Source organism: Pogoniulus pusillus, chromosome 4, assembly GCF_015220805.1.
Source record: "Pogoniulus pusillus isolate bPogPus1 chromosome 4, bPogPus1.pri, whole genome shotgun sequence".
NCBI lineage: Eukaryota > Metazoa > Chordata > Aves > Piciformes > Lybiidae > Pogoniulus > Pogoniulus pusillus.
This window is the reverse complement of record NC_087267.1, coordinates 42,781,091-42,806,821: the sequence shown is the minus strand read 5'-3', so window position 1 is coordinate 42,806,821 and position 25,731 is coordinate 42,781,091. Positions and strand designations below refer to the sequence as shown.

Sequence of the window (25,731 nt, the reverse complement as noted above, 5' to 3'; positions counted from 1 at the left end):
TATTCATGTAGTAAGGTGTCCAAAGCTGGATGCAGTCTTTGAGGTGCAGGCCCACTAGTGCCTGGTACTGGAGAACAATCACTTCACTAATCCTGCTGGACACATTAGTCCTGATGCAGGCCATGATGCTGTTGGCCACTTGAGCACACTGCAGGGTCATCAGCTGTCAAATAGCACCCCTATGTCCTTTTCTGATGGGCAGTTTTCCCGTCAGAAAGTGATGGGCAGCTTTCCCATCACTGTTGTGACCCAAGTGCAGGACCCAGCTTTTGGCTTTGTTAAACCTCATACCATTGATCTAGATTGTCCAGATCTCTGTTCAGAGTCTCCCTGTTGTCCTTAAGTGAATCAATGCTCCTGCCTAATTTGGTGCTGCCTGCAAATAGTTAATGACACTGCACTCAATCTCCTCAGTCCAGATCACTGGTAAAGATACTAAGAACAAGCCCAGATACTGAGCCCTGAAGAGCACCACTTGTGACTCATCACCAACTGGCCATTCACCACCACTCTTTGGGCCTGGCCATCCATCTGACTGTTGACCAATGACACTGCTGCTCCTCATTCTACCTTCTACACTGCTCAGGAACTGTCATTTGTTTCTGGATCCTCCATTTCACCATCAATTTAAAGCCTTCCCTGCTTGCCTTTTTTTTCTCCCCCAAAAAAGTATAAATGCTTTTTCTTTATTGTTTCTGGTTTTGTTACCTCTGTTCCCAAAGCTGATGTTTCTACTGCCTATGTGATCCTGGCCTTAAGTATAGTTAGTTATAAATCTGTTTACACAGGTGGCCTTGCAAAGTTATATTGCTCAAAAGATTATAAAATTCGGTTTTGCTTACACTGGTTCTTAAAAATGCTTTTTCTTTTGTGGTGCAAAAAATTGAAATTGCAAAAGAGATTTACAAGAAAGTCTTCTTTTTCTTTGCTCTGGATGAATTATCAAAATTATTGTGCTAGTTTGAAGCAGGGTAGAATGTTTTGGTGAGAAGAACTAGATCACAGGCTGTGAAAGGAAAACAATGGTGATGTCTACTCCCCTCAGAGTCTTGCTGAAGAAGAAATGAAAACATTAGATAACACTCTCGCCATTTTCAATCACTCTGTCTTGGGCTTCTGACTGAACTGCATCTCCCTAACCTCACCTTCCATTTGGACTAACCCACCTTTGCTTCATAACCTCTTGGCTGAACCTCTGTTCTTCTTTAGGACTGGGGTAAGGTTGAGAGGGGCAGGGGGAAGGTGCAGGGGTGGTTGAGAGCCCCTCCTGGGGACTCAGGTTTCTGGGAGGGGAGTTGTGTTTCTGTATCACCTTTTACCTTGTATATTTCTGTCTATAACTGTATATACTGTAAATATCTGCTTGTATATTGTGCTAGCTGTAAATGAATAGCTTCATTCATATTCCCAGAGCCGGCTGAGTCTAATCTGGGTATTTAAGTGGGGGGGGGCGGGGAACACCCAAACCAATTATAAAGGAGAAAAACACAACAAAATAGCCCTTTTTTTCCCTGCAAAGAAGACAAATCCTCTGTAAGTTATCTAGCATCTAAGTCAATTTTGGTTTAAAGCCTCTTAAACCAGGCTATTTCCTGCATCCTTAGGGAATCTCTTCATAGTCAAAGGATTCTACTACACTTACATTTTCTCTCCTACTTCTTGGATTCCTATTCCTCACAGGGCTCGACCCTGCAGCTTCCACTTGAGCGCAGGAGGTTGCTGATGCAGCGTTGTCCATACGTGACATTATGGAATGACAGAGTAGGGCCTGACAACCCGAAATTGCTGTTTGCAAACCTTAGTGACCAGCTGCAGTGGAGGGGGAAACTCTGTGACAGCAATGACTGCTGACAAAAAAAAACCAGACATTCAGATAAACTCTTTCGCCCAAGAATTCTTGCTAACACACGACATTGATGATTGTTTAAATGATGGGCCGGGGTCCTGGTCCAGCTCCTCATGGGCAGGGCCCCTGCTCGCCTACTTTGGGCCTGCGGAGGTGAGAGAGTAACCGCGCCTCCTCGCCTCTGGGAAGCCCTGGCCAGAGCTCGCCAGCCTGCAGCGCTCCGAGCGGGCAGGAACAGCAGCTTTTCCTGGAAATAACCCCGATCTGGGGGAGGTTGTAGGGAAAGTCGAACTCGGCGCCAAAACCGCCCGGCCGCTACGCTCCCTCCGCCCCGTCCGCCCTGCCGATGGCCGAACTCGCGATGCGCTTGAGAATGGCCCCGCTCGGTGCGCTCGGTGCTGGAGCGGCGCTGCCTGGCGAGGGCGGAGAGGAGGTGCGGCGGCGCGGCGCCAAGATGGCGGCGGCGGCGGGCTGTGCGTGAGCGTCCCTCGGCCCTCCCGGCCCAGGGCGGGCGGCGGGCCCGGGCGGGACTGCACCGAGCCGAGCCGGCATGTGCGAAACCTACTCGCGGTGGCTGCTGCGGGTGTCGGTGGCGCAGATTTGCCAGGCGCTGGGTTGGGACTCGGTACAAGTCTCGGCCTGCGACCTCCTCACCGACGTGCTGCAGCGGTACCTGCAGGGGCTGGGCCGGGGCTGCCATCGCTACTGCGAGCTCTGTGAGTGCGAGCGGGGCCGGGGGTTGGGAACGGTGCTGTAGGGAGAGGGGCTGTGGGAAAGGGCACAGCCGTTGCCGCCGTCTGGACACGGTCCTGGGAAGCCGGCAATGGGTGGCCCTGCTTGATCAGGGCTCTGGACCAAGCGACCTCCGTAAGTCCCTGTCAGCCTCGGCTATTCTATGAAGGGAAGCTGCGAAGCAGTGGTGTGGGCCGTGGGAAAGACTCTGTGAGGAGGAAGGCTGTGGAGATGCAGAGAGGATAGTGCAGGGGGATGAAGGTGCTTTGGAAAGGGTTGTCATGGAGACGTGAACTCTGGGCTAGTACAAGAACGTGTAGGAAAATGGGCTGTAGCCAGTACTGGGGGGCACCAGGTGCGAGGGGTGAGCATGAGGAAGACCACAGGCTATGGGGAGATGTTGTGGGGGCAGTTCTGTGGTGAGAGAGCTTTGGGAAGCGGTCTGTGACAGCGAGGTGAGGACATGGAGAGGGCAAGGGGGGTCCGGCTGCGAGGCACTGGCAGGTGCTGTGGAGTATTCCGGTTAGAGAAAGATCAAGGGGAGCCGGGCGGCGAAGCAGTGTAGATACAGAGAGGATGAGAAGGGAAGCTGTGGGGCTGCACTGGTGCGCAGGGGCTCTAGTGTGAAGAAGAGGTGGTGAGCTGTGGGGCGGTGAGTTTGGCCTGTGGACATGGGCAAGGACCTGGGGATGTGGACTTGGGGGAAACTGAACTCTAAGGCAGTGGTTCTGGAGTGTGGGGAGATATGGATGGTGTCCCTGTTTCTTCACATGTAGCATGCAGGGTCATAAACTGTCTGTGTACAGGAAGGGAGATGAGACTGTTGGAAGGGAGATGTTGCTGGGGCTGCAGTACTCTTGATCTGGGAAATAGGGTGTCCTGGTAGAGAAGAAGGAGCAACTAGCTGTCTTGCTGGGTGAGATGCTGCTGTCTTGTCCTGGCTCATTTCTGAGCCATGCCATCTCTGTGGATGCTGTGGAGCTTGTGGGGCGGAGATGTATATGTGGGAGTCCACAACTGAAGCTGTAGGACCCAAGATTTGGTCTAGGTGTATGGAATGGGGAAACAGGAGGTGTTAACTCCACAGCTAGGGTGTAATGTGTATTTGAAGTGCATGGAAGTAGTGAAACAGTGGAGCTGCAGTACTTGGGGGTCTGAATGGGGGTCCCTAGAGGGAGTGGAGTCATCTACATGGGGAAGAAGAGATGTCACTAGAGATGCTGTCGTAGGTCTGGAGTGGTCTGAGTTTGGTATATATGTGTGGGTGCTGGGGTCAGAGATGTATGTGTATAGGCATGATGCAAGGCTCTGGTGCGTGGTGTCGGGGATGCACATGTATGGGAGTGGGCAGGGCACTGTGGCCAGCGACTGGCCCTGTACCAGGGCAGCATGGGACCGTGTACATGGACCTGGGGGTATGACTGGGGTCATGTATGTGAGACTGAGCTGTGTTTCTAGAGAAGGAAGTGATTGAGAGTGTGTGTATGGGGGCTGTGGGGCTGCAGCATGTGAAGATAGGGATGTACTGATGTACTTGAGTGTTTTGGGGGGTAGATGGAGCTTTCGCCCACAGGATGCGGGAGGGTGATCAGGCTGCCTGTGGGAGGTGTGGAGTATGTGTGTGAAGAACAGGAAGAATGGAGCTGGGAATAGTTTTAGTGTGTGTGTCATGATGTGTGGATATCCTTGTGTGGATGCAGTGGAAGAAGTTTGGCTAGCTATGTGAGGGACTGGAGTTCACTGGAGTTGCCATTGCAGCGGCAATTGCAGAAGGAGCTGGAAACAGTGGTGGAGGGCAGGATGTCCAGGGCCTTGCTGAATTTGGGGTGAGGCCATGCTGGGAGCATGAAAGGAGTGAGTTGACACCAATTAGGAGAAAAGAAAGACGAGGGTCTGAGAGCCAATATGAGGGCTGCTGGCTGGGTCATACTAGAACATGGAGTGTGTGGACTGGATGGAGAAGGAGCAGCGAGTATCACTGATGGGTCTCGGAGTGAGACAGAAGGTGAAGTTTTGTCCTTCAGGGTTGTCTGTGTCCCTACAAAGCCTTCAGTGGAGGTACTGAGAGGGACAGATGACCTGCTGGTCACCTGCATAATATGGGGTAGGGAGAGCAGGGTGACTGACTACTGGCTGGGAGGGATGACAGGGTGGTAGGAGTTTGCTGGGTGTGGGAATGTCAAGAAGGGGGTAAAAATATCTTGCTGGGTCAGGAGGTGTTGGCATCTGGGGAGAAGGAAACTGTCAGCATTGTTGCAGGGCCTGGACATGGAGAGCACTGCGGGGGGGATGTGGAGCTCAAGTTGTTGGTAAGGTTGGAAGGTTATGAATGTGTGTGTGTGAAGTCCTTTGCTTCTCTATATCTTGGGGCGCATTAAGAGTATGACCAGCAGGTTGAGGAAAGATTGTCTCTCCCTCTACTCTCCCCTAGTGAGCCCACTTCAAGAGTATTGTGCCTAGTTCTGGGCTCTCCAGTTCAAGAGAGACAAGGAACTACTGGAGAGAGTCCAGTGGAGGGCTGTGAAGATGATGAGGGGAATGGAAAATCTCTCTGTTGAGGAAAAGCTGTGAGACCTGTCTCTGTCTATCCTGCAGAAGACTGAGAAAGGCTCTTTTCAGTGCTGATTGATAACTAGTGGGTGGGTGACAAGAGGATGAGGGCAGACTCTTCAGTGATGCCCAATGACAGAAGAAGTGGCAACAGGAACAAACTGGAACACAGAAAGCTCCATCTGAACAGAAGAAATGTCTTTCCTGTGAGTGTAACAGAGCACTGGAGGAGCCTGGGAGGTTGTGAAGTCTCCTCTGAAGAGATTCCAAACTCACCTAGGCATTGTGACATTGGGCAGCCTGCTCTAGGTGACCCGTCTTTAGCAAAGGGGTTGGACTAGATGATCTCCGGAGGTCCCTTCTAACTGCTGTTGTGCTGTGTTTCTGTGTGGGACAAGGAGAGTGTAACATGCTGGGGAGGCTACCACTGCTGGTGATGCATCTGTATGTGATGAAGGGGCGGATGAAGAGAGGTCTACATAGCAGAGGGGCTGGGGAGAGTGAGGGTGCCCTGTAGGAATGAGCCTAGGCTGCTTGTGCAGCCTGTGCTGAAAGGGACATGTTTTCCCTTCCTTTGGCATGTCGGGGAGTTGTGGGGTTGTAAGTTGCTCCTGCTCCACGTCTCTGTATGCTTGTGGAGCAGGAAGTCCTGGAGAGGCCCTGGAGCAGAGGTCAGAGCTGTTGCAGTTGAGTCTGGCAATAGGGAAGGCCTTTAGAGGAATGTTAGAGGCACATTGCTGTCAGCTAGAGGTGGATGCAGCCTCAAGTCAGAGGAACTGTAAAGACTGGAGGTGCTTCCTCTGCAAAAATGAATTTGGAGTGTGTGAGGCAAACAATCACAGGAGGCATAGTGGCCAGGAGAAGAGCAGCCATGGCCTGAAGATGTTGCTGCTTGTGTATATGTCCCTTCTCTGAAGCAGAAATTCTTACTATCACAGGGATCCCTGATAAAGCAAAGGAAAATCTATCTGATACTTGGTCCTGCCTCCTCATTTCAGTAATAACAGAGATCATCTGGCACTGCCTGTGTGGCTGAGCTTAGGGGGGACTTAGAGGTACTCCTGCAAAGTCATGGAGTTCTGAGTGGAATGTCATAAAAGCTTTCAGCAGATTTGAGGGCTAGTTGGACATGAAGCTGTGTGTGGCCAGTCTGAAAATGGAACTGTGCAATATTAAACCAGCAGCAACAGTGCAGCTGCTGCCTCTCTCAAGTCTGTATGTCAGTCCAACCAGAAATTATCTGTAAAGAGATTCAGGAGGATAAGGTAGAGAGTTATGGAGAACTGGATTATGGGGTCAAAAAAGGGCTAAACTAGGCTGGCTCAGCGCTGTCCTTCAGTGTAAAAGTCAATAGATCATTGTCTATGCAAGAGATGAACTGTTGAGCAGCATTGCCTCTTGAATTCATCTGGCTCTGCCACAGGTACATCAATGTTTGTAAGGAAAAGACTCAGAGATTGTGAAAATGTAACCATTTCTTTTGGTGCTTAAAGAATTGGAAGTGTGCAGAACTAAGGTAGCCCTCTCTTGCTTTATTTTCCTTCATTGAGTGGAGAATGAATTATCACAGTATATTTTAAAATTTATTTTCCTTTTGTAAAGGAGAAGGGAAATATGTTGTTTTCCATGCCAGTGATATGGTATTTCTCATATTACCTCTCTTAAAATGATTCCTGTATTTATTTCTGTAGAAGGTTTGTAAAGGACATCTTAATACTCAGCTTCTGTCTCCCTGCTTTCTCAGAATTGTTTCCTTTTGCTCCTAAAATAAGTTACTGCACAAACCCAGCTCTGGATGAATGAGTTGAATTTTGCCATGGTTTTGCATAAGTAGAATTAATTAAATTTCAATTGTAGCATCTTTATTGTCAGTGTGTTATCTCGGAGTCAAAGCAGTAGGGCTTGAGTTAGCAGGGTTGTCAGCTGGAGGGACATAATCTTTGTATTTGAAACTGAATGGATTTATTCTGACGTAACCGAAACAGTGTGGTACTGCTCTGAAAAGCATGGCATTGCTGTTCACGTTTTTTTTCTCATTTGCTAAAGAAAATGATGGCTTTCCCAGCTGTGTTAGATCTTTGTTCCAGCTGTTACATCCCATTAGGAGAGCTACGTTTAAGATTTTCATTACTTTTCTGCTGTTGTTTCTTTGCATTTGCAGTAGCTGTAGTTGATGGGACCTTCTGTGGTTGCAAAGAGAAGGCAAAAGGATTTGCAAAGCAGGCTTGAGACGTTTTTGATGCTGTGAAATGCTTCTGAATGCTGTGTTGAGGGTGGAGGAGAGAGTGAACTTACAGGGGAGAAAATAAGGTTTTCCTGTTAAAGTGTACCACATTATGCTGTTAAAATTTGTGGACAGCTTCTAAGAGGAAGCCTGTTCAATATGCTCTACACTTCAGATGTTTTTTATCCTAGAATTTAAATAAAGTATTTAAAAAGCACTGATGGAGTGTGTAATTAAGGTATTGAACTACAAAACAATCTGTCTGTGTGGTTTCTGAGGGCAGAGTTCTACATTGTTGCTGTTTGCTTTAAGCAGAGGTGAAAAGGGAAGAGTTCTCTTATGTGCCGCATTGTTTTGCAGTCACATTCCACGTGGCTGGATGGTGCTTTAGATTAACTGCTCCAGATTTTCTTGTATATGTTGGGTTGTTTTTTTTTAAACACTAGGAACTGTCCAGTGAAGGCAGCCCAGCATCTGCATCATTTGCTATGAATTTATCTCATGCAGCTTGGCAGTGGAAGGGTTGGTTATAGACATGCAGAATACTTTATGCTTCCTGACTCAGCACATCCAGTTAAGAAAGTTCAGTTCCAAGTGTATTTATGTAGATAGTATAATTCCTTACAGTAAGAGTGGTAAGACACCTGGAACAGATTGCCCAGGGAGGCTATGGATGCCCTCTCTGTGGAGGTGTTCAAGGATGGGCTGGAGGAGGCCTTGAACAGCCTCTAGTCTAGTGAAAGGTGTCTTTGCCCATAGCAGAGAGGTTGAAACTAAATGATCTTTAAGGTCCCTTCCAACCCAAACCATTCTGTGATTCCTTGATTCTGTGAATTCATGGAAGCGATGAGAAGCAGTTATGATTTATGCTTCCAAAGCTTGATTTCTCTATTACATTGCTTAGAGAAGCAACCAAGTAGAAGCTACTTAACTTTAGTCACTGAGGGCACCTAGGCAGACAAAACTAGATTATCTACTGTTAAAACTGAATTGCAATAAAGTAGACAATTGACTTTTGAGGTGTGTTGTGTCTAGAAGTGAGTTTTCCAGCACTCCTTTGTTGAACTTTCATTGTTGAGCATATGCTTGGATATGCTGTGACTTTAGGCTTAAATTTCTGTGTAATAAGGAAATGAAATTTAACGGTTGTTTTTCAGTTTCCTATTGTGTGACTATTGGTTTGAAGATTATTTTAATTTAAACATATACATAGATATCTGAAATTGGAAGGGACCAATAAGAATTGCAGAATCACAGCGTCACAGATGTTAGATGGTCTCCAGAGATGTCTTCCAGTCCAGCCTCTTGCTAAAGCAGGGCCATCTATAGCAGGCTGAACAGGAGTACGCCTGGACAGATCTTGAAAATCTCTAGAGAAGGAGACTCCACACCCTTCCTGGGCAGTCTCTTCCAGTGTTTCATCACCCTCACAGGAAAGAAACTTTTCCTCTTATTCTGATGGAACTTCATGTATTTGTGCTGGCTATCCCTTGTCCTGTCATTGGTACCACTGAAAAGGGTCTGGCCGCATCCTCTGGACCCCTGCCCTTTTGATGTTGATAGTATTGATAAGGTCCACTCTCAGTTTGCTCCTCTCCAGTATAAACTGTTCCAGGTTTCTCAGCCTGTTCTCACGAGGGAAATGCTCCAGTCTCATTTCTGTAGCCCTCTGCTGGACTCTCTCCAGTAGTTCTCTGCACCTCTCGATCTGGGAAGCCCAGAACTGGGCACAGTACTCCAGATGTGGATTCTCTGGAGCAGAGAGATAAAGAACCTCCCTCAGTCTGTGGGTCACACTCTTCTTAATGCACCCCAGGATACCACTTGCCTTCTTGGCCGTGAGCTCCCTGCTGGATAATCAAGTCCAACTCCCTGCCCCTTGCCTAAATCTAGAGGTTTGTATATACACACACACAAACCCAAAATTTTAAATGATGTATTAAATTTTATATTAATAATACAACCACATTTCCATTAAAAAGACATATTATCATCTGTTGAGCACCAGATTATAACTGGGAGGAAGAATGACAGGTCTTGCAGAATGTTTTGCCAAGACAAACCTGGCTCAGAGTCTGCACCAGTGTCACTGCACAATCTCCTCTAAAGGAAAATTTAACTTCATTGTAGTAAATCTCTGATTGGTGAATGCAAACACCAGATGAATGTTTTCATCGGGAATTACCACAGAGGAGACAATTGACCTCACATCAACCAGGCTTTTATTTGTTTCTAATTAAATGTCAAATTTACTTTGTATGGGGTTTTTCTTTCATTTTTATTTTTTTTTAGTTACTTCACTCTTACTGGGGTATAATAATTATCTAAGTGTTAGATTTTGGTCAGTTTAAATGGGCTGATTCCCTGTACTGATGCTGAATGCCTCTTGTAGCAAGTACCTATCCAGAGCCCATAACATTTGTTATAACAACTGTTCTTCTTTATGTCCTGATAACCTTAAATGTTGATGTTTTCAAGCTAATTAACTTCTTGCTGGCTACCAATAAAGAAGGACAGTTTGGTTTTTCACTTGACATTTATGAGGTTACTGGGAAAGGAAGCAGACTCTGAGGAGCAATAACAAGAAGAGTGTTTGCCTGCCTGGTTACTGTATTAGTAGGACCCTTTTTCCCTACTTAAATGCCCTCAAGTAAGGCATATATGCTTACTAAATCTTCTGTGTATGCTTCTGACTATTCTTGGTGATTCTGGGTGGAAGCAATGTGTTGTCTTCTTGACAGAGTTATCTTGGAGTAAATGTTCATTGTAGATACACGGGTATTTAATGTGTGACAGGGTTGTGTCATGTGCTGGAGCACAAGGACTCTGTGACAGTTTGTAATCAAAATATTGAAGAGCTCTACCTGATAATTTGCTGGTTAAAATGAAATTTAAATAAAATCTTTTTTATAGCGGACCTGGGGGTGAATGCTGAGCTACTTATAACCAGCTGTATGTGTTGCATGGGTAGTGACTCATTGATTTTTCTCAGTGTGTTTATTGCAGAGCTGCAGTTGCTCATTTTAGAAAAACCTGACATGAGACTAAAGGCTCTCTTTCTGTTCTGTACTTCTGCACTTGTTACGTTTTCATTGATTCATACCAGCTTTGGGCCAGGAAGGAGGAGCTGGTGGGTGTGAGTTCGACAAAAGTAAAGAAGCTATTCCTGAGACTGGATTGGAGAAAGTAAGATACTTTTTCCCTAACTTCCACCCACTCTATCCCTTTTTTTGGTTTGATGACATGGGCATTATTCAGCTTTTTTGGAGGAATTCCTGAGATGTTGCAACAATAACTAGGATCTAATAGCTAGTAAAAATTCCTGTTCTGCACGAACCAAAAGCAAGTTTTTATTGCTTGAAGGAGTGTTAGTGCACTGCCCTTGTTCTGTTCGATTTCATTTTTCTCCCGTGCAGCTAGCTCTACCTGCAGGTGATGCTGAGCAACAGTATGGAGGGCTGGACAACTTTCCACTCAAGAACCCAGCTTTGCATGGATTTCCCTGACGTTTCAGTTCTGTACTTTTTGTGGGGATCCACTTCTGTGTGCAAATTTCTCCTCACCTAGTGTTCATCCTCATGAATTAGGGAAGTTCAGAGTATTGTAACTGCACAGCCATTCACACAGGTTTTTGACGAGTTGATTTGACATGGAATTGTCTTAATTTAGCTCAGTTGGTTGCTGCAGTTATACCAGCTTTGGAGCACAGTTTCTATTCAGGGAGACAGTACAGCTTAAAAGCTCACGAGAAAGTTATTTTCTTAGTTCACTGTAGGGAAGAAGAGAAAAGCTGTAACTTGCCGGATGACTGTTTCCATCTCCTTCTGTCTCTCCCTGGTCCTGGACAGCAGATGCTATTTGAAGTCTTGTGGCACAGAGAACAGCAAGAAGCTGGAATCCGAAAGCACCAAAGCTGCTTGTGATCTGACACTGATGTTCTGTGTGACATTGGATTAATTGTTTCACAGGGAGGCTTCAGCATCTGAATTTTTACACCGAGGGTAGCACAGATATCTGAAGAATATTGAGACAAGTTCAATATGCACAAATTAAACTTTTTTTTTTTTTTGTATAGTTTAGTAACAGCAAAAAGCCTGAGACCTAATGAAAGACCAGAAGAGCTATGCTATGTGTTTGTCAGCATTCTCTTTCCTGTGTCTAACTTCTGCTCTTCTTGCAATTTCTTATTAAATCAGAGAAAGAGGAGGAATGCTAAACTGCTTTAAAAAAACAAGGCATAAGGCTTTTATTTGATGAATCACTTGAAATTACATTTAATGCATTTTTGTGCTGTGTGTATTTCCAGTTGGTAACTGTTTTGATTTAAACACAGATAGGAATGCAGACCTGAAATTCTTTTGTACACTCTTACCACTGAGGGTCTTGAAAAGAAGAGGTTAAGTGATCAATCTGACATTTGCAGGTTTAAATTATTTTAGCATTTAATCAGTCTTCTGACTTGGCATTGTCTCTTTATAGGCAGGTGTCAAATATAATGCAAAAAATGAATTTTCAGTTTTGGGTTTTTTAATTACCTATTGTACTTGGCTTTTTTAAGACAGAATTATTTTGGGGGGTTTTATTATATGGTTGCTTCAGTTACATGTCATAGTTGCTTTTCTGCCACGTGTTCTTAGTAAGCACCTGCAGGACAAAGTCCTTTTTATCATTTATCACTGGCTAATCACGTTGGTACACTTTCTTGGAGGTTAAAAAGATCATGTGTAGCTTTAGGAAGAGACCTTTTCCTGTCATAGTGATAAACTGGATTAAACTTTCACCCTAAGTACATAATGGTGCACACACTGAGCAAGTTATTTGAAACACGTCCATGCAGCCCTAGTAATGAGGTAGATGTGGTGCATCTTGCAGTCTCGTGCCCCACGTTGTCAAGCTGGGAAACTTCTGATGGCATTTTCCCTGCCTATGCAGTGGGTTTTCTTCCCAGGGAATCTGTACACAAGCAAGGTGTGTTCATGCCTGTCTGGACTTTTTCCACGTCTTGGCAGTGCCCACCTGGGAATAAGTGGTGTGAGGCTCAGCATGAATTCCCGTCTGTCCTGAGGATAGCACAGCCAGTGATTGCAGGAGTGTTTGGGGAATAAAAGCTCTCCACTGCTGGCCTTGTTGAAAAGATTTCCCCAAGTTTTCTTTTTAAACGCCTGTCTGACTTGTAGCTGTTAAGTATTGACATGTTAGAAAATGGTTCAGCACGTTTGTAGTCTGAAGAGCAACCAGAAATGATAATGCAAAATTTCTTAGCTGTGTCAGTGATCTAAATTTGATATTTTTTTAAAGGAGAAAGCACTCTTCCATCTGCTTAGTACCTACAGGGATCTCATAACTACAGCGGATTAGTGATATCCTCCTTTAGTTATGTTTATGTAAGTCTCCACATTTCTGTCCCTAGCACCTGCAAAAGAAACTGGTGTCATACTGGTCCTAGATACACTGACACAAAATCTGGGATGGTTCCTGTCACATGGGGTTCACGTTGTAAATACAGATGGGCAAAAGAGACGCTAACTTGGTCTGATCTCCTTAGCTACAGAGAGAATTAAAACACGAGCAACTTGCCCGGAGTTAAACAAGAGGCCAGTGTTGCAAAGCTGAGAATCAAAACCATAATCTGAGTATTATCCTTATCTTCACTGCGAGACTAAGAAGAGAAATTTTAGAACAAAATTCTTATTTCCTAAATGTACCTGCAGGCGTAAGTTGGCCAGGGGTTTGAATTCATCCAGTGATGTGAGAACCAGCCCGCTCAACTGTGGCGGCTTCAAGATAAACCAAGAGGAGATTAGGTTAAAGGACAAACAAAAGAGCATCCCCCCCTCCCCGTCCTCCAAAGCTGGGGCTTCACAATAGCGATTGTGTTCCTTCAATAGGCATGGGCTGGTTTTCCATAATGACTTTCTTAAAGTAAATCACAGCTTATCATCATGTAGGGATATAATATCTTCATAAACCAACTATGTAGAGTTTTAATAATTCAGTGTAATGGTATTTAATAAAGTCATGTTTAGGGTATCTTTCTTTGTGTGTTACTATTATGAAAAGATGAGAATCCAAGTGGTGCTTTGACTACCAAAACCAGGTGCCTAGTTCTCCTCCCAGAGGCCTTCAGAGGGATTTCCCTCTTGTCACATCAAGGAAACCAAGTCATGTAGAAGACTTCTGTGCTCTACAGTTTAAATCTTTCAGCCAAATTACATTTCTAGAACTAACTGCATCCTCTCTTGGAAGTCTTATTAAATAAATATCCAGGAAGGCTTCACCATACTTTTCATAAGAAAAAGAAAATTTGCCAGTAGAGTCAAACTTAAATTTCACCCTGGGAAATCAGCCCCTGAAGTTTCATGTGAAATATTCACTTCTCATCAGACCACTGGTGATATTCCAGTGTTCCATCCGGGAGGTATATCTAACCGGTAGGTAAAGTGACTCATAGTTTATCAAGCCCGTAGATTTCATCTGGTTGAAAGATACTATGTGAAGTATTTCTGTTATCAAGAGATACAGGAGATACCTTTTTTTTTTTTTTTTTTGCTACCCATTAAACAACAGTTGGTTCAACAAAATGAATCTTTTTCTGGATTGAAAAAGTAATGTTTTGTCTGTTGCATGGTGGTAAAAGGCCATATTCTGCGCATTGAGGGCTTCTTTCATTCATTTGAATTGACATTGAGAAACTGAAAACTTTTAAGTGGTGTCTCATGGTGTTCTTGTCTGTTGCAAATTAAAGCTGCCTGTTGCTGCTCCCTTGGTTTTGCTTCATGTGCCTTTTGAGGTGCAGTTCTTTAATGGTATGAATTGAAACAGAGGGGTATGGCTGCAAATGAAATACTTCTTGCCTCAGAACGCTGTAGCACCTGGTGAATAGCAGAGCTGTGGGGCAGGAATCTCCCATACCAGTGGTGAGCAGTGCTGGATTGTAATCTCTAAGCCTAGATCCTGAGGTTAATTGTTTTTAACTAGATTTTTGCAAAAATGTTGTTCTTTTGTTTGTTTCTTTTTTTTCCCTGTTGCTGCAGATGGTCGCACAGATCCAATTTTGGATGATGTAGGTGATGCCTTCAAACTTATGGGGGTTAACCTGCACGAGCTTGAAGATTACATACACAACATCGAACCTGTCACTTTCGCACATCAGATCCCTTTGTTTCCTGTCAGCAAGAACAACGTCCTGCAGTTTCCCCAGCCGGGAAGTAAAGATGCAGAAGAAAGGAAGGAGTACATCCCTGATTATATGCCACCTATTGTCTCCTCTCAAGAAGGTTCGAAACTGATCCTTTGCTTTAAGCTTTTGTCTCTGTGTATTTGCATATTTGTTTGCATCCTTGAGCAGTTGGAGTTGGCGCTGCCCTGTAACAGTCGCTCAGAAGGGACCCACTGGGTATCACAAAAGCATGGTTTCAAAACAGGGCAAGTTGGTTTTCCACTCCTTTACTTTCCTCCAAGGTTAATTGGTGTCAAAATACACTTTTCTGTAATGCATTTAAACTTAAAGTTTTTGGAGGATGATAGAAATGAATGCTTCGCATTACATTTATGCGATAGCCTCCCTTTTATATATACTGCCAGAATCATAAAAGTAAAGATGGAGGAGAGGCTGACAAGACTGACACAGCATTCCCAGCTTCCAACAGCTGCTGCTGCTGCTTCATTTTGAACAAATTTAACCACAAAAAAACATTCAGAAACACAAAGATCTTTCAATTAAAATTAATTCAGATTTAAATTAAGGAAGAGTCATTTAGAAGTACAACACTTGCTTTTAATTCTCTTTGCTAACATTGATTAAGATTTCTTTATCACTGCTCTGCTTTCCTTCCCTTTCTTGTGTAAAAGTCTAGTGGATAGTAGGGGTTTGAGGATCACTGTAACAGTGAAACCAACTGTACAAGCTGCATGTAGTGTGAGAATGTTAACAGTGAGAGTGGAAAAAAGCAGAAAAGTTGGTTTTGTGGAGTATTTTAATCTCCAGCTACATGAGACTTGATTGGCAGTAGGATAAACCTTCAAGAAATTCGATCTAGGTCTAACTTGCCCTTTGAATAGTGACTATGACACAACTACATTTTGTGGGGAAGTAAACTTATTTAAGTTTGTGGACCAGGTACAAAAATCTCAGACAAAACTTTATTTTCTAAAAGAGTGTAATGAACATGTGCAGTCCTCACTTAATTTATATATTAATATATATTTAATTTATAGTGCCCATGGGGACAGAATGATTGTTGTGCTCTGTTACTCCTCTTTTTTAAGAGTTACTATCTCAAAATCTGCACGTGGAAATATGTGTAAAAAATCTGCCTAGTGTAAAGATGAACATAAATGACATCACCTTGACAGGTCAGCAAAATCCATTGCTGTTCTGTTGCAAATGTCACATGGGGCAGTTTTTCAATGATTGACTAAGTTGTAGTGTGTGCTCAGCTGAATAGATGGTAGTTACTATGTGCTGCTGTTAAACGGAATGAAATTGCAGTCAGGAACAAGTGTCTGAAGAGCTGTCGGATGCAATGGGTTTTAAGTTTGTTCAGAACAAACACACTACTTCCAGACAATGGGAGGACTTGCTCATGCTGGTGAGTATTTTGAAGCTCTGTAACACCTTCCATTTGACTTTTTTTCTTTAATTGCATTGTTATTTTAGAAATCAACAGCGTTTTAATGTCTCCTGCCTTAATATAACCCAGGAAGCGAAACTGCTGTTCAAAGCAAAACTATTTTCTTGGATTGATAAGGAGATACTAAAATATTCCCCTTGTGAGGTTTGTTAAAAGGGCTGTTTTTAAAATTTTACAATGAACTCTCTTAAACCAGGAAGAGACAGACAAAATGTAAATATCATATATGTAGACAGCATTACTAAGAGAAAAGTCTACAGAAAGAAGATGTGAAGAAGTGAATAGGGATTTTAACTACCCTGTTCTGGCTACTCTCTTGAAACATTTTAGCTTGATTTTTTCATGAGGTAAACAAACACCATTCTGTCAAAGCAATCCTCCATCTTTGAAGTATAACAACTTACCCAGCATTTTGTTTGGGTTTTCTTTTGTATGTTTGTTGGTTTGGTTTTTGTTTCTTTGGGGTTTTGTTTTGTGTTTTAACTTAGAAAACAGTACTTGAAAAAGACTTGAAAGATCAAGTCCACCAAGGCTCAAAGCAGCAGTGGGGAATATCTGAACAGGGGAGTGAGAGATGAGAGTCTTGCAGACTCAACCTAGTGTGGCATACAAAGAGAGGCTAAAAATTGAAATGGGGACAGTTGTGCCTTTTTTTTTTTTTCTTTTGGTATGTAACTTTTTATACTCTTTCTCTTGCAACTTAGATCCAGGAGTTAGATTTTAGCAGTCCTTATAAATAATGTATGAATCCTTTTAACACCCGAAGCAAGAAGATATTATTTCCAAAGTTGGATGAGAACCAGGAAAACTTCTGATGCCTGAGGCTAGTGTATCAGAGGACCTGTAGACACAACTTCAAAAAAATGAATACAATATACTTTTTTAATGGAAATTTAAAGCAACCATTAAATACAGCTGCTGAATGCAGGTTTCTTATAGGTGATTTAAAATACAGCTGAGAACATTTTAATGTTGAATGAGGTGTTTTCTGAAAATGCTGTTTGTAAATGTTGTATCTAAATGTTTTTAAGGGGTAAGGTTATCGAAGCAGCTGCTGTATGTTACTCCAAATAAAATTTGGAAGGAAAGCCTCTACTTCTGGTGATTAAAGGAGGGTGTCACAAGAACTGCAGAAGCTGTTTGAATAGTTTTCAGATCTTTATAGAGGAGGGAAAAACCCATGCTGCTGCTAAGATTGTGCAGCTCATAATATTTGAGTTGCTTTGAGTAGGCACTAAAGATAATTAGTCACTAACGAAGGAAGGCTTCATGCACATTATGATGTATAATATAAATCTTTCAGTCACTCAAAGGAGCCATCAGGATGACTTGCTATGTCCCATCGAAGCCTAGAGCTCAGCACACTTTGAGTATTTCTCTACTGATAGGATTCAGAAATTACTTGTGCAGATATATATTGGCAGTAACATAGCCAGGAGTCTAGGGGTATGAACAGAACAAGGTTTATTGGATGAGGTAATATCTTCAAATTCTATCAGTTGATCTCATTAGAAGAATTATCTCTTCACAGGTAATTTTAGCTGTGTGCTTCAGTAAGAAAAAGTAAGCGTGTTTGCTTTTTAAATTACTGTTAATGTAAAAACCAAACCAAAGTAGTTTTCAGTATGCACCATGACCAGTAGGTGTTGCTAACCTCCTTCTCCGGAGTCCTCTACTTCTGCACATGTAGATAACTTCTTATTTCTACTTACTCTAGAACCGTTGCAATTCAGATTATTCAGTCTACCCAGCAGCTTGTGGGATGTCTTAGTTATCATTGCCAAAGACTTGATAAGAGAAAGCCCTGTCCAGCCTGAGAGGAGCCATTTCCTTCCTAAGTATCTGATAGCAAGAAAGGCTGAAGCAGCTCTCTGATTTCTGAAGCGGTGGGGGAAAGCAAGGATGGCAAATGGGTTCTCAAGATCTGCAATTTCTATCAGTTGGAAGTTAGTTTGGTAGCACAAGTTTTGTTCTAAGCAAGCAGCTGTTTTCTTGCCTTAAATATGTTGTCTCATTTCAGTAATATGCATTGACTAAATCGTCTGGTGCAGATAACAAATACTTGCCCTGTGAGAATCTGCATATAACATTTCTTTATTTTATAGAACAATCTGACTCAGTATTGCCATGGCAAATGTTGGGTTTTTCTAGCAGTACTTTTACAAAGGACACCGAAGGGATAATTTTATGCCAATGTATCATGATGTTTGCTGTCTGCCTGTTTTTTTAATTAGTCTCCTTTTTGGTTTTTTGAGTTATTTTAGCACTGTTGTCACTAAAATGTCATGGTAAACTTGTAAGAGAGATTAAAAAAGGAGGAAAAAATAAATTAGTTGCAAAACATGATGGTCATGCTTTATTTCTTGTGCTTTAATGTAAAAGAACATAGAGTTTGCAAAAATACAGCAACTTCATAGAATTTATTGATTGCATTTGAAGCAAAATGGTACTGGGCTAAAACTAGGCCGGTTGAGAAAACCCAGATACTTTTCCACAGCTAATAATAATCACTGTTAAATTGTGTGGTAGCATTGAGAGGCCTAGGTCCTGGTGCTTTAAGAACTTGTATCAGTCTCCATAATTAAAAGGAAGAAAAGTGAAGTGTGATTCCTACATGTGCTGTAGGAATCCTGATTTTTAAGCTTTTTGGGATGAACTACCTATGCCTACTGCCTCTTGTTATTACTAATTTTTAATAATGGTAGTAATAACAGTAAAACTGTATTATAAAAACACAACAGAACAAAAACAAGAACAGCAAAAAAAAAACAAAACAAAAGCCAAAACAGTGAAACAAACAAGAAAGACAAAAGAAAAAGAAACCCCTGGCAGTGATTCTTCTTTTTCTGGTTTTGGGGTTTTTTTTGGAAGTCACAGTTTTATCTGACTAGGAGACCAAATTAAACATTGCTTTAGTTCATTCAGTGCTGTTCACAGGCTGCTACATTTGCATTAAAGCTTCATTCCTCACACTGTGATTGTACTGAAGAACGATATGAGGGAGAAGTCTTAGGAGTCTTCTCCCAGTCATTGTGAATTTTTGTGAGTAGGAGGGTGGCTTTTAGGGAGTCAAACTTTCTTTTCAGTTCTTACTTCATTTTTTTCCTGTCTTCTGCTCTATACCACTTCACTCCCACTTCATAGAGGTCCAACTCTTCCTTAAAGATGATCTAGAAGCAAATATTTTTACCAAGCTTTAGGTTTTTTACTTTTTCATTCCTCATCAAGTCTGTTTAAGCACTGACAGTGTATTTCTGATTGTTGAGTTGGGACCAAATTCCAGTTCATTTGTAGCTTTTCCTGTCAGTGTTTGTTTCTTAACTCCAGTCACTAGATTTTCAGCTGTCACTGGCCCCTCAGTCCAATAGTGCTGTCTTTGTCTGTGGTCCAGAACTGAATGTAGCAGGTCTTGGATCTCAAACCAGTGTTGTCATTTCAATTTCAAAGCCAATCCCTCTTTTATAAATGGGCACAAGATGTGTTTAAAAATAATACTGGGTATCAGCTTTGCCATTTTGATAACACACATATTGCTGTTGTAATTTTTAAGCCTTTCTGCTCTTCCCCAGACCTAGTTTAACCCCACAAACTAGCTCTTCTTCCTTCTATCAGTTGCAACGATGATTTAAGACTAACATTAATCTTTTCAATAGAGCTTTTTCAGCATACTTGGTTGGGAAACCACCACCCATCAACAAACAGATACTGTGTAGTCAACCAGTTTGAAGAGTTAAACCCTTGCCAGACTGCAAATGCTTTGCTCCTAGCTGCTAACCGTGCCCGCTTGCTGAGTATTTGCAAGCATCCTTTAGCCGTCCATGCAGTCTGCTGAGTGTTAGAGGCTGATTGCTTTTGTGAGAATGAGTCTTCATGTATGCATCAGCCTAGCAAGGAGAAAGCAACAGGAGAAACAGACAAAATGAGAAAGGCAGCCAAGCTTGAGATGCAGACAGAAGAAAAGCATTGGGAAAGAGCCAATAGGAGAGGCAGGTTTCAAAGAAAAAGGAAAATGTGAGACAGGAACAAAAAAAGTGCACAGAAAATGTGGCTGGTTTAAATCTTGCCATTAGACAGAAAAAATAACTTTTATAGAAGACATGCTGATAAAGCTGTAATTGGGAAGACAACTGTATCTTTGCCTTTTCTTAAGAAGTTGTATCATAATCGAAAGCATAATTTCCAGTGAAATACTGTAAGAAAGGATTTAATGAAGAAGGGCTTTTTTTAAATAAGAGACTCCAAATGTGAAGCTAAATAGACTTTCACCAGAGAGCTTCATTTAATTTGCAGCATTTGGAAGGGGGGAAAAAAATTCAATGTAATAAGTGCCGTAGTAAAACCTTATCCATGGCAGAAACCAAATCACATAGCTGGGATCCATAGACTGTGGAGACGGAGGCATATGCTATTTTGTACTCCGTGGGCAACTAGTGTTGAAGTTTTCTTAGTCACTCATGTCTTTGTGGGGAGAAAAAGAAAAACACCAAACACCAAACTCTCTTGCTGCTTTTGTAAGAAGCATAGTGACAGCTGGAAGTGGGAAATAGAGGGAACTGATTTCAAATGTTTATGTTAGTTTTAGGATAGACCTTCAGAGAATCAACCAGGTTGGAGGAGACTTCCAAGATCATCCAGTCCAACCTATTACTCAGCCCTAGCCAATCCACTAGACCCTGGCATTAAGTGCCTCCTCCAGTCTTTTTTTGAACACCTCCAGGGACGGTGACTTCACCACCTCCTTGAACAGCCCATTCCAATGGGCCCAATTCCTAGTGATGGGTTTCTGTGTTTCTGTTTGTTGGGATCTTTTCATAGAGTCATACAATGCTTTGAGTTGGAAAGGCCCTTAAAGATCACCTAGTTCCAAATCTTCTGAGACTGACAGGGCCATCTTCCACTAGACCAGAAGTCGCTCAAGGTCCCATCCAACCTGGCCTTGGATACCTTCAGGGAGGGTGTATCTACAACCCCCCTGGGTAACCTGTTCCAGTACCAAACCACCCTTACTGTAAAGAAATTCTTTGTAATGTCTGGTCTAAATCTATCCTTTTTTAAGTGTTGTCCTTCACAATATCTAAATCACCTAGAATCTGGCTGTTCCTCAATAAGCAAATCAGAAAACAGATTTTATAAAGATGCTGGCTTCAGGCTTCTTTAAAGTAATGAAATGTAGTTAGTAATGCTAACTATAAAAATTCAGCCCTGTGAAAATAGAGTTCTTCAGCTATCTATTTATTGCATATAACAAATGAAATGAAGGTAATGTGACTTTTTTTTTGCAAGGGGATATCACCCTTTTAAAACCTTCCCACAAAGATACTTCTTTTCTGCTTTTCAGACCTGTTTAGATAACGTACAAGTTGTTAGTGACTCCTAAGGATTCAAAATAAATACGGTGCAGTGCAGAAGTTTGACTCATAAAAGCCAGCCTTTTGCAGTGAATTATTTACTTTGAACGGGAATGAAAGTCACTCACTGCATTGTGATGTGCAAATTGCCATTTTGGCTGTAATGAAACTTGGAGGAGAAAATGGGACTTCGTGATAAAAGGATTCTATTGTCTTGTGTATTTTCAACAGAAAGGCTGTCACGATTTTAATTTCCTACTGATCCTTTTTCAGCAAAACTTTTGTCGCTTGTCTTGACTCATCATGTCAGATCAGTTTTTTCCTTTTCTGACAATGTATGACTTTGTTTAGTGCCCCCATTGCTTCCTGCACTGTCTACTGCTGCTATACTTGAGGATTTTATTTCATCTGGATCATCAGACACCTTTGTGCCTTTGAAAGCATAAGTTTCAAATTAGGTTATCGCCTGATAGCTGCGTGTTACTGTTCTCAAGCATTTCAGACTTTCTTTTGCTGCGCCGAGTATTTTTGGGGACCCTGGGACAGGGAGTGGGAAATGGAAAGTCTGACCACTTCTTAAAGCTGGATAAAAGAGAAGCACAACTGGCCTATTTTAGAGGCTGACCCTGTAACTGTTATTTTTCAGTGCTTTTCTTTCATGCAGGAGCCTTTCCTATTTTTCTTCTTATCAAATGTTGTCTGTTTAGTTTTGCTTTTCTCTTTTGGCTTTTGCCACCACAGAAGCTTTTCTTTAGTGAGTGTGTTGGTGATTACTACCAATTCTTGGCATTTAAAAAGTACAATAAAATTATTTTAGCTACTGGGAGAAAAACAACAAATTTGATTGCTACCACACTATGCACAGGTATTTGTGTCAAACTTTCCATGAAATGGCTTTGGACCTGAGCAAGCCTTGATCTTGTCCTGTATTTGAGAGAATCATTTGGGAAGGATGTGGAGGTAGAACACGTAGTTTAAGACCTCACACTGTATCTGATTTTGAGATGTGTGGCCTTATTTTTTTCCAGTCGTGCCAGCATCTTCTTGCTGCTGATTAGCAGTAGCATCTACATGGACATGGGAATGGTCCATGCCTGGCACAGACCACTGGTACTCCAAGTGGCTGTTCTGAATAACACTGCTGTCCAGTAAAGAGTTACTTGAAGAGTCATTTTTTTCAGTTAAACACTTTTGAAGTATCTGAAACATGTTTCTTCTCCTGTGAAAAATACCCATGCTTGGAGCTATTCAGGAACAGGCATTCCATAGTGTTTACATGCACGTTTTCAAGTGTAGCTGAGCCTAACCTTGATCTTCACATCAGAACGAGCTGTTGTCTAGACAGAGATCACTAGTGGATTACGGGACCCATATCTCTCTTTCATTAATCAAGTGAATGACTCACTAGAAGTTGCTGCAGACAAATACCTGGTAGAGTCCAGGTGAAGACCAAGGAAGTCTGCCTTCTGATTCTTAAAATTATGACTAAGAAAGCTCATTTGAATTACTCGTCCTTTGCCACACACAGATAAGCACTATAACTTTACTCTACAGCTCTTAACTTCAGTGTCTTCTTCCAGTCTTCACCTTTGCTACGTGTTCCTGTTTTCTCCAACTCTCTGCTAAAGGGAATATTAGTGAGAGGGTAAGTCATTAGGAAAGGAAAGCTCATTGTTGTGTACACTTCATTCTGCAAGAGCCTGAGAAATGTAAAGTTGGATGGCTAACACAGAGAGTTCAAATTTGGAGACATGACCCTGGTTCATGTAGCAAGATGCTTGGATAATTAAAGTTCATCTGTAACCGAGTGGGGTTTTAGGAATCTTTCATTTTTGTAATTGCACTCATTAGAAGCATTAATGACTTTCTGATGACTTGACAATATTTTTATATATTCCTTTAGCTTGGGGTTTGTTTCACTGAACGGCTGTGTGTTGTGTTGAGTAGGTAAAATGTAGTTGTGCTTGCATGCTGTGTCTAAGTATCTGTTGTTTGGATGGGTTAAGCAAAAGCTGCCATAGCATACCTGTGTTTATAAGAAGCAATGTCAAACTTGAGCAGGGCTGGATCTGGCTTGTATTTAGCCCAGGGGTGGAAAACATAGGGTCTTCAGGTGGTAACACAGTAAAGTCACAAATTTCTCTGACTTGATTTGAGATTAATGTTTCAATCGTGGTTATAAGTGCTGATGCCACGCTGCCAGAGGTGCTATTTTATATGGAGAGATAAACTGAAGTTCAGCTCTGCGTGTGTGCATTTTAAACAGTCCAATAACAACTTAAATGCCCTTTATCCTGGCCACTTTACAATCTGCAGCATTCTGCTTAATTTATTTTCTTTACTGAACTTGTTTGCCCTCTGCATTCACCCTGTTGATGTCTGCTGCTTTCCCATTCCAAACAGTTGTGTTCAAGGAAGACTGTGTTTCATGTGTATCCTTACAGTTGGGATGAAGCATATTTTTCTTCAAACGTTATGAGCTCTTTTCCCTGAGGGAAGGAGGATGGTACTGATTCTGTGCGTCTGAGAGGTACAGTTTAACAGATTGGCCAAATAATCCATCCTGAATTGGAGAGCAAATAATTTTCATACCCCTTATCTTGCATAGATTTTTGTGGATATTCATCTCAGCAAATGAACTTTGCATTTCTGAATGTTTAGAGCAGCATGTTCATTCAGGTACAGCATATTTGAATCTTAACATTCTCCAAGTTTCTCCAGGTTCCTGTCCATGTGAGATTTTGGTTCCAGACACATTTAAATATTTTGTGTCTGTATGTGGACAAGACTAATTCCCTCTGACAGTCACAACTGGGAATAGCACGGAGGAAATAATAGTTCTTGACCAATCGCTAAAACACAGGAAGTCCTGGTGCCATAGGAAAGGAGAGAAACTCACTTTTCATTTCCTTTCAAGTCTAGCGTGTTCAGATTAACTTTAACGGGAGCTGAGGTGCAGTGCTGAGGATTTAGTCCTCAGTTGTGTGCTACCTGAGCATGGAGCCCGTCTCAGCAGGCAGTTAGGCACCAGCCAGAAAAGCTCTTATGGCTCAGCTGCTGTGTATCCCATTGCAAATTAAATATGAAACAAGGATGCTTTTGGTTTTGCATGAGAAACTTTAACACGTTGGGTAAAGAGGCTCTCTTTCAGTTCTGAAGTCACAATATTGCTGAAGGTGATAGCTCATCTTTAATCTCTGAGATAACTGCTTTCTGCTTTTAAAAGAATTGTTGGATTTTTACCATTCTTACATATAGCAGTTTTAATGTTCTGTAATATCTGTTTTATGTGTTCAGATCAGCAAGGTTTATTGTAATTCAGTTACCTTTCCTTGGTGTGTGGGTTTGTACAAAATAAACAAATACTTGCAAAGAGATCAAAACATGCACATACATTAACACATTTTTATTTTACATATACTAACATATTTTGATATCTGTGTTTTCATTCTGAAAACTAGCATTAAAATTACCTATTCCTGAACTGGGATGGTTTGTTTAAGAAGCTTCAGAATCACAAGCGAAAATTAATGTAGATTTTGGTGAGATTTAGCCATCCATTTATCCTCATTTAGTACCACACTTGAACTTTTGTGGACTTGTTTGGAGGGGTAGGGAGGGGAAAGATAGAAAATCGCATTGGTTGTTATAAGCTAAAAAAATCAAGGTGGACTTTCACTGTTTATGTATTAAATAGTTCAGCTACACTTAGCAGCATTTGAAGTCTATCAAAATATTGCATGTATGGACAATTCAGTATTTTTTTAGGACTCTTGGGGAAAGTAAACTTTGTGCACTAGAAAGCTATAAATATCTTAATGCTTAAGTTGCAGCCTTTGCTTAAACTGATTTTCACAGTGTACAGTTTATGCATATCTATTAGAAACTTCAGATTTTTCATTCAACCCTTGGTTTTGTAAATGGCCAGTCTATTTAGGAAGTTTTTCCTTCACACAGACATTTTCCTTCTCACCTGAGCTCACTCAGCTGAGCTCCTTGCATGTATTTTTTGTCTGTCTCTGCTATGCAGAGGGAGAGAGCTGAGTGAGGGGTCTTCTGCACCTTCTAGTCTTCTAGAAACATGTTATTTCATACAGCCGGGATGCCAGTTTAAATCTGGGATGTTAAAATATAGCCCTGCTGCCTAGTCAAGGACAAAATAATTCCACTGGTATGAGAAGCAGAAGTGAAGAATATAAGAAGAAATTTGAGTTAAAATTCTTCTGTGTCAGTGGTCTGTATGTCCTGGGGGGGGGACCTTTGTCCTGTGCTCTGTTGTAGTGAGCCATGATTTTCCTAGGTCACAGGCAAAGCCAAGGAGAATTGCTTCATGGCTTGTAAAAGGAGGCATCCCAGCAAGTCCAGCAGAGTAGGAGATGTAGATAATTAGTAGATGGC

The 25,731-nt window shown here is 42.1% G+C and overlaps 1 protein-coding gene across 4 annotated transcripts in view; it reads left to right on the top strand.

The window, feature by feature from the left end:
• The first annotated feature begins 2,311 nt into the window (after nucleotides 1-2,311).
• TAF3 (TATA-box binding protein associated factor 3) overlaps nucleotides 2,312-25,731 on the top strand; it is a 144,339-nt gene continuing 120,919 nt past the window's right edge. For 2 of the 4 annotated variants that reach the window (XM_064142691.1, XM_064142690.1), the window contains exons 1-2: nucleotides 2,312-2,562; nucleotides 14,387-14,629. In XM_064142691.1, the coding sequence (XP_063998761.1) occupies nucleotides 2,397-2,562; nucleotides 14,387-14,629 (409 nt within the window). In that variant the 5' untranslated portion in view covers nucleotides 2,312-2,396. The remainder of the gene's footprint in view (nucleotides 2,563-14,386; nucleotides 14,630-25,731) is intronic. The other 2 variants (XM_064142692.1, XM_064142689.1) reach the window with 2 other exon arrangements.